The following is a 14566-nucleotide window of genomic DNA, read 5'->3' as shown; positions in this document are numbered from 1 at the left end:
AATTTCGATCGTTATATCCAATATATGGTGAATAACATGTTATATATATGCTTTTTGTTTCTCATAGTCCTAATGCATAAGACTTTTAAGTCGATTCATCGTTATAAACAATATACTGTTATATGTGGTATCGTTATAAGAGGACTGCACTGTATCGCTTCTAAATAACACCAGTGTGCCAGTAGAAAGCATGGATGGTATCTCCGGCCATACGCTTGTGCTTTGTTAACAGATCTGAGGTCTGTTCTACGGAAAGCATAGAGGCAAACTGAAGAACTGTAGCTTGCAAAGATTTTTCAAAAAAAAAAAAAAAAAATTGGAGACCTTTTTATTTTTTGTATAAGTAAAGTCGAAATCGGCTCCAGACGTTGACAGCACTGCCCCGAGTGAATCTAAAGCTGAAAAGCCCCAAAATAATGAAAAAGCCTCTTGCCTGTGTCGCACTCGACTATCACGACACGCACACACGCCAGTGTTAAGTTCCACGGTGGTCATTCTTTGTTCAATCACTAGATGTCTAGTCCTGCTGAAACACCCATGATACAGCCGGGAGAAATGTCCCCCCCTTGCTAAGCATGGCACAACTTCTCAAAACCAGAGCAGTGTTTAGACGCCACGTGACAATTTCAGAATCAGCTGACTTGAACTATTCAGAGCTCATGATAGATCCAGATGGTACTGACTTCACGAAGTGCCTGACAAACCATTGAACACGTTGAGATTTGAAGTTTGATTTATTTGCAAAATCAGATAATCACAAATACTTCATAGTCGTCATTGAAAAGGAGCACGATTCCCCAGCTACCAGCGCCTAGTATATATAATTGCCCCAATGATCATGATGGCTAGCATCAATTTGCAGCATATGACAATTAATCAAATAATTTGACAACTTGAAAACATTGATGCAATGAGGCACATGAACACAACATATGGTTCCTTTAGAGTATAATAATTTAATTTCATTTTCTTTGTTCACATGTTCAACGGCACCTTAAAACAATGTTTTTGGAGCTTCACAACCATTAGAAAAATTCACACAAGCCCATGAAGAGAGATCAAAAGCGAACCACTTAAAGCACATGCTATAAAAAAGTCTTGATTATAATCAAATCAGATTCTATTGCCCCATGCTTGACCCTTACAAATAATCAAGCCTCAACACTCATTGATATGGATGCTGCAGTGATAGCTGCCACAAAATACCCACCTGTAGCAACCACTAACAAAGTCAATCCACCCTGTGTCATAAACAGAGAAGTGCTCAAATACTGAGCAAAACCAAACAAGGGAGCACATTTAAAATTAAGATTCATATACAGTAATGTTAATGCTATGAGAAAGAAAACCACCAAGCATGTTCTAAAACTCTGAAAACATCCAAACTTCTAAAACAACACAACATGAAAAATAAACTTTCGATCACAAATCGAAAAAACTCAAAACACTACCGGCTAACATGGCCCATCACATTAAACACATCTCCGTCATATTTTTTGCGTCAACATTACCTGTCATTGGTGTGTCTATTTCACACTGCAGAATGCCAAAACCATTATCATAGCTGACACATATAATAGGTTATCCACCTCAACTGGCAACCATGAGAAAGCATTCCTGTCAACCATAAGAAAGCAGTCCATATGAACACGTACAGCATCTTCATCGCACAACATAAAATGGGCATTTCACCAATAAGCTACACCCACACTAAAAATATGACCGAGATGAGCCCAATGAGCCTGATGCCCGAAAAGGGCAAAAATTTAAGAGGGGCACATCTAGACAGCGATGTCTCACCTACTAAACGTATTGCACTTTGAAATTAAGCTTCCTCCAAAAAAGAGAAAGAAAAATATATTTTGTTTTCGTAAAAAATAATATAAAGTTCCTACCATGTAAAGGTGTACTGTTTGGCGGAATGTGTAAAATAACTTAGTGAATATGTGCCCAATGTTTCAGACAATGCAAGATATGCTCTGGAGGATATACAGTAGTTTGTTCTCCCGTAACACACAGACCATGGGGGCTCCTCTTAAAACACAGCAACTGAACTATGCTATGTACACATTGCAGTTCATTAACATGCACACAGCTTGTGAAGTGCAAGGCCAAGCAGGTTCTTTTAACAAAATGCTGTTGCTACCAAATTCTGAGAACCTCTTTACGCCGTCGCAGCCATTTCTAAATGTGAACATTTCCCAACACATCTGTCCTCAAGAGGATGCCTAACTCAACTCTATATTTAAGAAAGTGTTAAAAAACGTGACACTAGAAAGAGTTTTGATGATCGTTTCAGAGACATTTTGTTCAAGGAAAAATGAGCATATAATGCAAACAGATGAAGGCAAAAAAAAAATCGAACCAATGCTGGACTCTCAAATAATAATAAATTGATTGGCTGTCTTCAGTCATTTCCTTTCTTCATTTTTGCACCTGTTCTGCTGTTCTCGCTTTTCCTAAACTAGCCTGCCTCTGCTTTGTTGATTACAAACAACTGTGGCCCTCAGATGTCCTTAGAACACCTATCAAGCTATGCGATGATTGCTGTTTACTGTCGCTTTCAGCAAGTATCCACATTAAATATAAATTCCTCAGTTTCAAATGTGCCAATCTATAAGAACACAATGACACCAGCATTTCTAACACTCCATAATTTGTCCCAAGGGTAACATGAACATCTTTTTGCACTGGATATGAAAGAACAACATTCCACATTCTCTCACAAGCTCTGAAACGTGTTTTAAAGTTATAACCACTCTTGACAGGTGAACCCTAGCAACAGGCCATGTTGAGATGTCAGGTATGTAACACATTCTGTATCTACCATTCCTCTACATGGCACTCAAAAATGTTCAGCCTCGGCAACCAGACCAGCGATACCTGTGAACTAGCACCAACATTCAGCTATACAACAATACCTCAGTCCATTTCATGAAATTCACAACTACAAAAATAAGGACGGCATTTGCTACAACGTTTACATACCGACAGCAATAACAACAAGGAAAGAGACGGCTGAAGGGGGAGGGGGAGGAAAGGTAAAAAAGTGCATTGCATCACTTCTGCCATGGCTGAACTTGGCATGGAAGACTCGGATAAGTTTTGTGTTCAATACACCTTCAAAGGTGTGTTTCACAGATCTGAGCATCACTTATAGAAGTCTACTAAATCTGAGATCTGTAGCTCATCTGCTACATTTAAACTTAAATCCCTGGTGCAGGCTTCCGAAGAAAGAAACTAACAAGAATTCTGATGTTTGATGATAACGAAATAAAATCAAACTGAAGTGAAACACAAAATATCCACAACAGGCCACAAATGTTCATTAAAAGACCAAAGAAAAAATGGCACTGTCAGCAGAAATGAGCAAAACGAAGCCCAAAACGTTAAAAATGTGAGTCATGAATGGCACAGGTGCTATGAAAGAATAATAAAACATGTAGTATAAAAAATCTGATAAGAGGGTTTTTTACAGACCATAAGACTGCGTGGCGTACCCCAAGGTGAACTCTGTGCCTTGCTCTAGTGAGAATGAAAAATAAAACTGATGACTTGCTGCTGCCAGGTTCCTCCCCATTGCAGCTTGAGTGAGGTATTCTCAACAGATGCTATTCTTTGATCGCATTCATGGGAATCTGGAAAGGAAACGGCACAAACTGAACAAACAAGTCTTGCACAACAGTCACTCTAATATTCACCCGTTATGGAGTGCAATCTAAACGTAAAATATTAAGCACTTGTCACGAGTGCACATTTTGAGAGCCGAGAAAGACTAGCAGAGAGGAGCAGCACTACTTTAGCTTAGTCTGGTGAAGTATTTTTTCTTCCAGGATTCTCTTTGTACATGGTGGAAAAAAGTTGGTTATTAATGAAGAAAACGAAGCACAGTAGACTTCCACTACTTCGACTCCGGTTAATTCAACGGTTCCAGTCAATTCGCTACGAACTAAGGGTACTGGCCAAAGCCCTTACATCTTTATGGACAAAGACATTTATTATTTCATTCCCGAAATTGTTCCTTACCTGATAACTTTCACTTAAATAATCAGCACGCATACGCCTAAACCCCATGGCGACCTCAACAACAGCAGTACCTGCCTTGGTGCTGCTAGAGGACAGCGAATGCATGCTATCTCCACACCTGTCTTCGACAAAATTTCAAGCAAAAGGTAGATCACAATGAATGCTTGTCGCATTTGCCCAATTCAAACGTGCATCTTTTAAAAAAATATATAGTAGGTACAAAAATTTGCCTCCACGTTACAATCGGATATGAAAGCGAAACTGCACCTGCACTGTTGGCTAAGCCCGTCATCAAAGCCAGTCATTACTGTATCACGAGATGGTAACAGAACAAGTTTTAATGCAGGCAGGAGGTGACAATGCACTGCTTTCTTTACGAAAGCTCGTTCAAAAGAGAAATTATTTTACATGGTAAGCAAGCGGCAACTGACTTGCCTGGTATTTCAACAGACTGGTATTTCAAAAGTGTAATTTATTAATCCAGCTTAACCTAAAACTTCCCTATAGTGTCCCGGTGACATCTGATCTTTAAAGGGGTCCTAAGCCACCCCTTGGGCTTGGTCAAAAAACATTGTCTGTGGATAGCATACACTGCTGTTTTGCAGTTGTACACGGCGCATGGAACTCGTAAGTGGAGCGCGAAGTCGTCTTTCTCTCAAACGCTCTCTTTTCAACAGAAGCCATGTTCCTCGCACCTTCCTGGACACTATTTTTCGTCCAAAAAGCGTCCAGATAATGCAGCTGCTATTGGCCAATACCTGACATCAATCAAGAAAGGTGTGTGGACCTGTTTGGATCAGTGCGCTTCTTCCCACTGTTACTATGTATATTGTATAAGTCGCACCCCCCTCAAAACGGCAGTTTTTCCAGAAAGTAATATATATAAGTCGCACCGGTGTATAAGATGCACCTGTTCATTCGGTAAGCGATTTAAAATTACAGGGACGTTTCGCTTCGTGAACGGGGGTCACACACGAGCGTATGGGTGCTATTCCGATATATATAATTGCGGTAGCAATGATATGGACACTCCAGACACATTTCTGCCATCGTGGTTGCTGCGATGTTCCGTATAAAGTCCAAGGGCAATAACATCATCCTCGCGCGCCGTATGATGTATGTGCGAGTGAAAGCGTGCGACGGTGAGCCGAATCACGCACAAGGGAGGAAAGCGGGAAGGCAGCGCAGGTGGCTTGTACTCTGGTGGCAATTAACTGCATAGTTTACGCAGTGGCGCACGCCGTATCTTGACAGCGGTCTGCAGATGCGACAACTTCGGGGTTGGTCGACAGGCCGACCGCCCGCCGCATGTCGATGAAGCAGCTTTGAGCAGCGTCGACGGAGCAGCGTTGCAAGAAGGACGGATCGGCGATCAGCGTCGTTGAGCAGCATTGCAAGAAGGACACAGCAGCAACGCTGCTCCGTCCTTCTCACACGGTGCTCGGCAAGCTTGATCACGAGAAGAACCCGGTACTCCCATGGCGTGCACACAACCCGTAGCATCTGTTAGACGAGGTCAACCCAACGCACTTTGCGTGGCCATAGCATCCAATCCGATCTTGACGGCCATTCTTCCAAAAATGTATATAAGTTGCACCATTCTATAAGACGAACCGACGAAAAATTCAGAAAAGGAAACAATACACCAGAAAATACGGGAATTACGTACTTTCAGAAGAAGCCAACTATAGTCTGCTCCTGCGCGGCCGCGGCCGTCTGCTAAGAATTAAGCTTTGGCCGCCCTGCTTATCGGTGTCATACGGTCGGGTCCCACTTAATTTCGACTAGCTTTGAACGCTCAACTAGCCTCGAACCATGCAAAATTTAAGGTCAGACCACACGCACGTTTGACAGCGTGCACTCACTCCTGGCCGCTACTGATTAGACTAGCCTTGGCAGACTTATTCTTAGCGCTTCAAAATGCGAAGTTGGATATGACTAATATCCATCGGCCAAGCTGGTCAAGGACAAAGCCGGCACGCAGCACATTACAACGGTCAGACTGGAGCATTGAGCACGAGCATGCACTCAAGCTCTGTTGTGCACAACGCAAATGCTGCGCATACGCACTACAGTTGCATGTGGCTGAGGTCTACTATGTAGCGCAGATACCACGGCCGCCGCGGGGTGCCGCAACGAGTCCACTGGCTAAGCGCGCCGAGGACAGTTTGGCCGCGTCGTAGGCACCAAAATCGGAAGTAGTGGCATCAACGTTTACATCCAAAATCAAACTTGAACTGTGTGACACGGTGACATTCAGTAGGCGGAGCATTGCGGGCACATCCCGCTTCGCCGCAGCCTTCACAGCGCAAATCATTGAAGGAGTGGAAGCACCACGAATGCTGTTTGATTGCCAATAACTCCGCTTCTGCTGTACGCATTGAGGTACTTTTTGCAGCAAATTATTGCTGAAATAGCCTATTTTAATTTCAAATGCATTTCTCCACTTCAATAAAAAGTGGTTCAGGGTCCCTTTAAAATAAAAAGGCACAGTGGCAGCATACATTGGGGACAGGTCATCAGTAAATCTTGTCCACTTAAGCCTATGTAAAGTTGCTCCGTTCGATAACAAGGCACTGTCGCACAGTCGCAGAGATCTTAATCACACATGCCCTTTGCCAAGTCAGCCCACTTCATGCCTGCAAATTTACCAACTTCATCGCAGCACCCAAACCTCTGCTGCTCTCGACTTCACTTCTCTTCCCCCTTGGCACCTATTATGTTACTCTAACCCCCGTATTCAGAAATGCATCTTAACTTGAAGCTCATGGTTGACTTGGTCTAAATGATGCTGGCGAGAACATGCCCAGAACACTCCTTGCGCTCCCTTCAGCACGTTTGTGACAGGCGTCATTTAGATAGTCAAGCGTGGGCTACATCTTAGCCCTTTGAGGGTCGAATTTGTTTTGGTAAATGCAACCCCCAGGGTCGATTTTTTTTGTTGCTGATATAAATTCTTCAAGAGAACCTATTTCGAAAAAAAAAAAATGGTAATTTTTTTAGGGTGACCGCAAAGTGACGAAAAATACACAATGTTTATTCATGAATACGAAGATAAGCGCACTGAAAAATGGTTGTGTGCACGTCCGGAAACCAAAACAAGTGGGAAGCCTTCGTCTTACCGCCAACAAGGTGCGATAGAGCTTTTGTGGTCTCCAAATAAGGAAACACAAAAACAGCAGCATCGTTTGTGTATATAATGCGCCTGCCCGGGAACAGGTGTAATCGCGCCACGGTGAGCAATAACCGATCAAGTAACAAGCAGTCACCTTTTGAGAGATTTGAAACCAGATAGCCACCAGTTTAGCGCGTGCAACAAGTGGGAGCCACCGCAGGAGAAAACCAAAAGTTGCCACCACCGCGCGCGCACGCCCAGATGCGCGAGCGATAGCCGACGCGCCATTGCCAATAAATAAATAAATAAATAGATTAAAAAAATTTTTAAAAAAGAACAGAGAGGCATCGGCGCAAGTAAAAAATTCCACGTGTTCTCGTCGAGTGGCCGCACATGCCAAGCGAAAGAAATGATTGAAAGAGGCGTGCTTTTTAAATGTATAAGCGATCACGTACATGTACGACATTGACCATTTTGAAGGTGCTCATGGAGGACGCACATGTGGAGGACGTACACTGACCCTGAAAGGGTGAAGATACATTTTTGAATACGGGGGTAACAGACCACCGGTAATGCTCCCCACATTCAACGACATGCCCAACTCCATTCCTCCAGTAGTTATCAGAAAAATATTTATACAGCTTGAAAGAACACTATCCACACACCCCTAGTTTTCTGTACAAACTGCCAAGTGGGCAACAAATCCATCCTGTTAACTATCAGATAAATGAAGACGGCAATTACGTCACAAATTACATTTCATTTTAATTAAGCTGGTGATGTCTAGCGCTAGCCTGTGAGGATATCCAAATACAAAAAATGAACTGTACGTACATAAAAAGGTAAGTCAGAAGTTGGAAAACAAACAGCACGGGTCTCAAGAAAGTCTGCATGCCTGTGAACTTGTGACTGATGAATGTCGTACTCTGCCCAGTGACCAGGAACGCTGACGACAGCTGGGACTCTTGCTAACCAATGGGCTCAGGCAGTAAGGGTCAACGTCCTTGGCACCACCCGTAAGCAATGTGACTATGCTGCCAACCACGACGACCACCAGCCAGCCAACGCCGCAGTACCACTGGTACGACAGACGGTACAGAGGCAATATGTACCTGCAATGCCAAGAGAGACAAAGTTAAGTACAGAAGAACATAACATTTACACTATATACCCACTTAAAGGGGCCCGGAAACACTTTTCTAACTACAGCAGTGGTGGAACAGCTGCACCAATAATGCCAACTTGCACCGAGTGGTCGTTTGCGCCATCGTGCTCCAAATGAGCACATTAGCAGAAAATTGGGCCAAGCCTACGGTGTGAAACAGGTGCCTTTTATTGATACCTGGCAAATAATGGTCCAACAAAAGTGCCACGTCAACTAAATCTGGACAGCTTGTCAATACGTGGTGTAGTCACGATTAAGCAGATTTGTGTACCTTACTTGTGTAAGCAGCCACATTCAACCTGTTTCAGTATCCGATTTTCAAGTATGCAAGCCTGGAAAAAGCATGCTCGCATGCGCATGCCACAGAAAACTGGCAACAAAAGCTTTACAGCTATATCTCATGGAGAAGAGGGAACTTTTCCACTGTCCCCAATCCAAATGCCTATGCAGTAGCCACGCCCAAAAGAATGTGGCTGCGGACCCCCATTTGAGAACCACTGGTCTAAGAAACATACGTTGTTTACATCCGTTTTATTTCACAAGTTTCAACGGCTTAGGAAGGGATGTGGCTTTCGAAAAACATTTCCTTATTTCTTCATGGATTGCCCTGAAGAGGTAGTGGTAGTATAAATTTCAAAGTTATATCTAAACAACTTTTCTATTTACAATTTCTTTCTTCTCTTGGGTTTGTCCGAAGCCTGAATGACTTACAAAATGTGATAGAAGACTTGTTTGAAGCACTGTGCATTCCAAAATGAATGGTTGAGGGCGTGACATACTTAGCTTTTTCTTTTATTATTATTTTACAACACAATATTTTTTTTTGTCATTTTTTATGAGGTGACTGTACAACAGGCATCTAGACTGAACAATTAGCTGAATCATTAATTCAGAAAAAGTCATACTGGGAAAGCAAGTATGTCACACCCTGAACTGCACTTCAATGAACAAAAACGGAATTGAAATAAACGTAGCAGTCACAAAGAAATCAGCATGACAAGCTAAGCAGGCAGCAAGAAAAACAGTTTTGAGGAAACAGCTTTCAAAGTTGTACCTTAGATTTTACTTCATCAAAAGGCACCAGGGCTGTAATCACTGATGTCCTATCAAATGCGGGAGTGTTCTGGAGTGTTCTGCCTTTAGTCTGAGGTGCATTGCTTGCCTTTCTTTTCCCAAGACGACCCTCGCCTCTGCTCTGTGAAGAGCATGTTGGCCAGGTTGCAGACCAAATGTTGCACAATATCTCACAAAAGCACAGCGGGTCCCTGAATTTCATTTGCATACTGCCTTGTTGACGGCTGTCTTTATCAGAGTCCAGAGGCTAACCCCTTAGCATCACTCACATAATGTCTCTGTTGTATTCAATGGCGCATTTTCGTCTTTTTGTAGCTATGACCAGATGACTAAACGAAGGATTTCAGCAGCATTAAAATTTTTTTTTCCTGGACAATAACTGAGGAGCTTCACATTAGAAAGGCACTGGTACACGGGCAGCAATGCAGCTGAAACAAAGATGGCAGCATTCAGATGTGCCGTTCTGGAGATATTGTGGCTTGAAAAACATTGGTTTTAAATTTTTTTTGCGATTTCGGCGTAAATTTTCGCCACTTTGGCTAATACAAAAATATTTTTAGAGCACTCCACGTAGTTTTCAGTGAAGACATTTCGAAATGAGATAGAAAAACAGTTATAGAATATGAATATATGATTTTTTTTAAAAAATTATCTTAAGGCCATTTTTCGCAATGCAACGTCCCCCATTAAGCAGTATTCACACAGCGTAGAAATCTGATAGTTTGGTCCACGAAGCATGCGTCACATGACACCTACATCACACCATTGTGAGGCACCCATACTGACATACTACGTACATCTGCGCAAAGGTCGTATGTTTTGCTCAGCCGCTATAAAACCATCTGTGCCATTTCAGCAGAGGGCATCAGAGGAGCCAGATTTAACAGTTTGTTTGCATGTCTGGCAACTTTGGCTGCATTGTCTTTGATTGGCACCCCATAGCCTGTGGGAATTTTTGTCCCAGGACAGTCTCCCAGGGCACTAACGTCTCTTTGACCTACACGCTTCCCATGTGAAATAAGCAGCAGTGGAGGGACTTCTGTCGCTGCATGGCGTCAAGTGGAGCTCAGAGCAGATTTTTCTGTCATGTGAATACCCCTTACTATACATAACAGATGACGGTGTTGTCACATCTTTTGTACAAACTACTGCGAACCAATTTGCTCGGCATCTTGTAATTTCAAGCTTACCTCTCGCCAGCAATGACATTGACAGATGTTCCGTTGTCGGATACCATGCTTTCAGCAAGAATGGTGACTGCAGCTGTGGTTACGTTCTCCGAAACATAGGACACAGTGGTTGTCAAGGCACTTGTGGCACCTGACGTTGCTGGGCACCTATCATCAAGGAGAGGAAGACTCTCTGGCTTCACACCATACACAGTGGCACCGGTTCCGATCCAGAACCCCATCAGGAGGCCCGCAACAAGACCAGACAGTGCTGCCTGCAAATATCAGCAAATGGCAAAGGTTATTTCCTTTATTTCATTTTATTTTACAGCAAAACCTGTTGCAGATACTTTGCAGCACACAGATTTAGGTGGTGCCCACATTGTAACCCGTAAGTGAGGACTCCCTCAGAGTAATAAAAGCCATAGGGTTATACCATCAAGAAAAGTGTAAAATAAACGTAGGTACTACTCTGCATTTCACCATGGCTAGCGAGGAGATGAAAGAATGCAGGAAGCCGTAAGCAAACATTCGGCCTTTATTAAGCACTGCTGAATTCTTCATAATGCCATGACAAATCTCTGCATGTGCAATAGAACAGAACCTCGTTCATACGTTTTGGAAAGTAACGCAAGAAAGAACATACTAACCAAAAAAACATCATACAATCCAAAGTGAGTAAAATATTTGACATTCAACAGTAGTTGACATCTACATAATGCGAAGCATTGTGCACAAGGCACAAGACATGCGTCGAGCTGAAGGGGCTTTGGCAGCCCGAGACATGTTTTGTTGTTTTCCTATAGAGTAGTGCTTTAAGACAGCGACGGGAAACCGAAACGAAATTGACCTGGTGAGCGACACAGGATGCTGCCGAAGCGGATCACAACACTCGCATCGCACTGCCTGCAGCAGGGAACGGCGGCGCGTTTGTATTATTGTCTACTAAATACATGCAGTACACTACAACGGCACTTCGCCCCACGCGCTGTATAACAGATAGGTGAAGATATGGTATTCAGTGACGTGTGGAAGTGAGCCCCGACGTGGCGCTGCCATCGACGCTACTTAAACGGGACCGCGCTCATCGCTCTGCACATCGGTTGGCAGCAGCCGCTGTAGCAACAAGTTTCTGCCGCTAAACCCACACATTTCACTACGCAGGTTAGTTTTCATTCAATTGAATCTTTCCGCCCCATTCATATTGCCACACCTACTGCTGCCAACCTGGTGTATCATTGTGAACTATGGTCACGAATGCAAAATTGTCGCGCGATGTTGACGTACTTCGAAAAGAAGTGGTTGAAATGCGCAAAAGCCTAGAGATGTTCAACTCCCTGTACGAAAAAAATGAAACAAGATCAAGAAACGCTAGCATTGGACAACAAAGCTTTAAAGCAAGAAAACAAGCACTTAGCCAAAAGGCTCGCAGATTCGGAGCAGTACTCTCGAATCAACAACATCGAGATTAAGGGCATACCGTGCACGCAAGGGGAGGTCTGCAATGCCATATTGCAGAAAATCCGAGACAAGATTGGGTGTCCAGTGACCCCTGCAGATATTGACGTCATTCACTGTGTACCCGCCAAGAAAGACAAAAACATAATAGCCCGATTTTGCCCGAGAACAAAGAAGGCTGATTTTATCAGCAAAGCTAGAAAGGCTAGGTTAACTACGGCAGACCTTCATCTCTCTCAGACCCCAGCCACTCCAGTCTTTATCAATGAACACTTGACGGCCGACAATAAACGCCTTTTTGCCCAGGTATTGGCTCTGAAGAGAAAAAAAAAATGGAAATTTTTTGGGACCGATGGTCGCCGCATCAAGGCGAGAGAAACGGAGGTTACCCGGGTGTGTGTCATTGGAAGCGCAAGGGATCTGTCTAAAATTTGTTAATTGGGTCTAACCATGTTTCACTTGGCTTGATAATGGGTTATGTTCCATCTGAAATAAAACCATTAGTGTCAGTTAAAAAGCCGGAATTGATGTTTTTTCATCAAAATGTTCTATCACTTCCAAATAAAATAGACGACTTGACCTTGCTAATCGACACTTTCGGAGAACTGTTTAGAGCAATAATGTTAACTGAAACTTGGTTGGCGCCCACATTGTACATGTTTCAGCCTCCTGGCTATCAATCGTTTTTCCGAAGTCGACAGGATAAGCGTGGGGGTGGTGTCGCGCTTTTGCTCAGGGACGATATTATGGCTAAGCCTGTAGATGAATTCACTGATATAACTTCCGACTACGAGGTGTTAACAATGCAGAGTCATAATAATATGTTTTCTGTTGTGTACAGACCACCATCAGGTGACGCAACCCGATTTCTTGTGTTTCTTGAAAAACTTTTCAGTTATACATTAGAAGAGAAAATCAATCTAATCTTAGGCGGTGACGTCAATATAAACATGCTTTCATCTTCCCCGCTACAAAAGGATTTACAGTCTCTCATCACAAGTTATGGTTTTTCCAACTAAATATCTACTGCAACGCGCGTGACTATTGAAGGCGCATCCCTATTTGATGTATTCATTTCAAACATTAATACTGATTCATTAGAGGCCGACGTGGTGTACACTGATATTAGTGACCATCTGGGTATTATATTACTAGTAAATAGAGTTCACTGCCTAGCTAGTAAAACTAAAAAACAGTCTTTATTCAGTCCATTACTTCATCAAACCTTAAAGCATTTCGCCAAGTTATTACTCGTGAAGCTTGGAACAGCGTTTACCAAGCAGAAGATAGTGACTCTGCGCATACTGCTTTTATGACCACTTTCAAAGCTTTTTACCATGAACACTTCTCTATGAAAAAAATGACATGGCCATCCAAAGCACGAAAACCTTGGCTGACACCTGAGCTTCTTGGTATGGTTAAACACAAACATGCCCTGTATGCTCGATTTGTGAAATCTAGAGATCCAGCCCTGCTCAAGGATTTTAAGAAATATAGAAATAGTCTCACAAATCAGCTTAGGGCTGCTAAGGATGCTTATTTTGTGGGAATTTTTAGTGACCCAGCCAATCAAAAAAGTGATGTAATCTGGCGCAAATTGAATACATAGTTAAAGCCTAATTCAATTTCAGCTATTCCAGATGTTTTGTGTCATAACGGGCAGAAACTTTCCGGAAATGCTACACCAAACGCGTTTCATGAAATCTTCTCATTAACACCACAGTTAAATGACGTTGATGACCTCAACAGCTATGCTCAGTTCCTGCCTGTAAGCGCGTTTAGTAACACTTTATTTCTTGCCCCAACTAGCCCCTCAGAAGTCTTTTCTTGCTTCAGTGATTTAAGTAACAGCCGGTCCCTGGATGCTGATGCTATCCAGATTCGCCCCATAAAGTATGTGCTTGATATTATACGCCCTGTTCTTACCCATATTTACAACTTAATATTATCTACAGGCATATTTCCTAAACAAATGCAGACTTCACGTGTTGTTCCAGTCTTCAAGCACAGTGATAAGGGGGCACTAAACAACTATCAACCTATTTCGATAATTCCAATGTTTTCAAAAGGTATTGAGAAATTAATGCATATCAGATTGCTATCATTTTTTAATCACCACAATTTGTTTCAAGATTTTCAACATGGGTTTAGGAAGCATCGCTCTACCAAAGCAGCCCTCTTGACTCAAAAAGAAATAATTATAGGTGCATTCAGTCGTAATCAAATAGCATTAGGCATTGTGGGAATGCGCGACTCTCACGCGTCCCCTGACGTTGTTTTCCCCGCATGTCTCCTGTAGTCCGGCTTCTCTGCGTGGCTACCGGCGGTGGTTGCGGCGCGTTGCGAGAGATGGCGCTAGTGTCGCGATGCTAACGCCACCGAAACGCCGGGGTCACTTGGGAGAAAAAGGTCGGAGGCGCTCGCTCTTTGGCTGGGGATCGGCGACCAACACGTACGAACGCTTCGCCCGTGCGCCGGCCCGCTTCGCGCGACCGTCGCGCGAGGCTTAGAGCGGGACACCGGTATGGACGAACACGGATCGTTCGAGCGCGCCACCGT

At 43.2% G+C, this 14566-nt stretch overlaps 1 protein-coding gene across 5 annotated transcripts in view; it reads right to left on the bottom strand.

Moving 5' to 3' along the window:
- Positions 1 to 936: 936 nt before the first annotated feature.
- Positions 937 to 14566, bottom strand: part of LOC119443060 (putative sodium-dependent multivitamin transporter) — a 67724-nt gene continuing 54094 nt past the window's right edge. For 3 of the 5 annotated variants that reach the window (XM_037708200.2, XM_049662561.1, XM_037708199.2), the window contains exons 10-12: positions 10571 to 10824; positions 8037 to 8253; positions 937 to 3638 (exon numbers count right to left, since the gene is read on the bottom strand). In XM_037708200.2, coding sequence (XP_037564128.1) covers positions 3612 to 3638; positions 8037 to 8253; positions 10571 to 10824 — 498 coding nt within the window. In that variant the 3' untranslated portion in view covers positions 937 to 3611. Of the gene's footprint in view, positions 3639 to 7975; positions 8254 to 10570; positions 10825 to 14566 lie in introns of all 5 variants that reach the window. The other 2 variants (XM_049662562.1, XM_049662563.1) reach the window with 2 other exon arrangements.

The sequence above is a fragment of the Dermacentor silvarum genome, chromosome 2, assembly GCF_013339745.2.
Source record: "Dermacentor silvarum isolate Dsil-2018 chromosome 2, BIME_Dsil_1.4, whole genome shotgun sequence".
Lineage (NCBI taxonomy): Eukaryota > Metazoa > Arthropoda > Arachnida > Ixodida > Ixodidae > Dermacentor > Dermacentor silvarum.
This window is presented reverse-complemented; position numbering and strand designations above follow the sequence as displayed.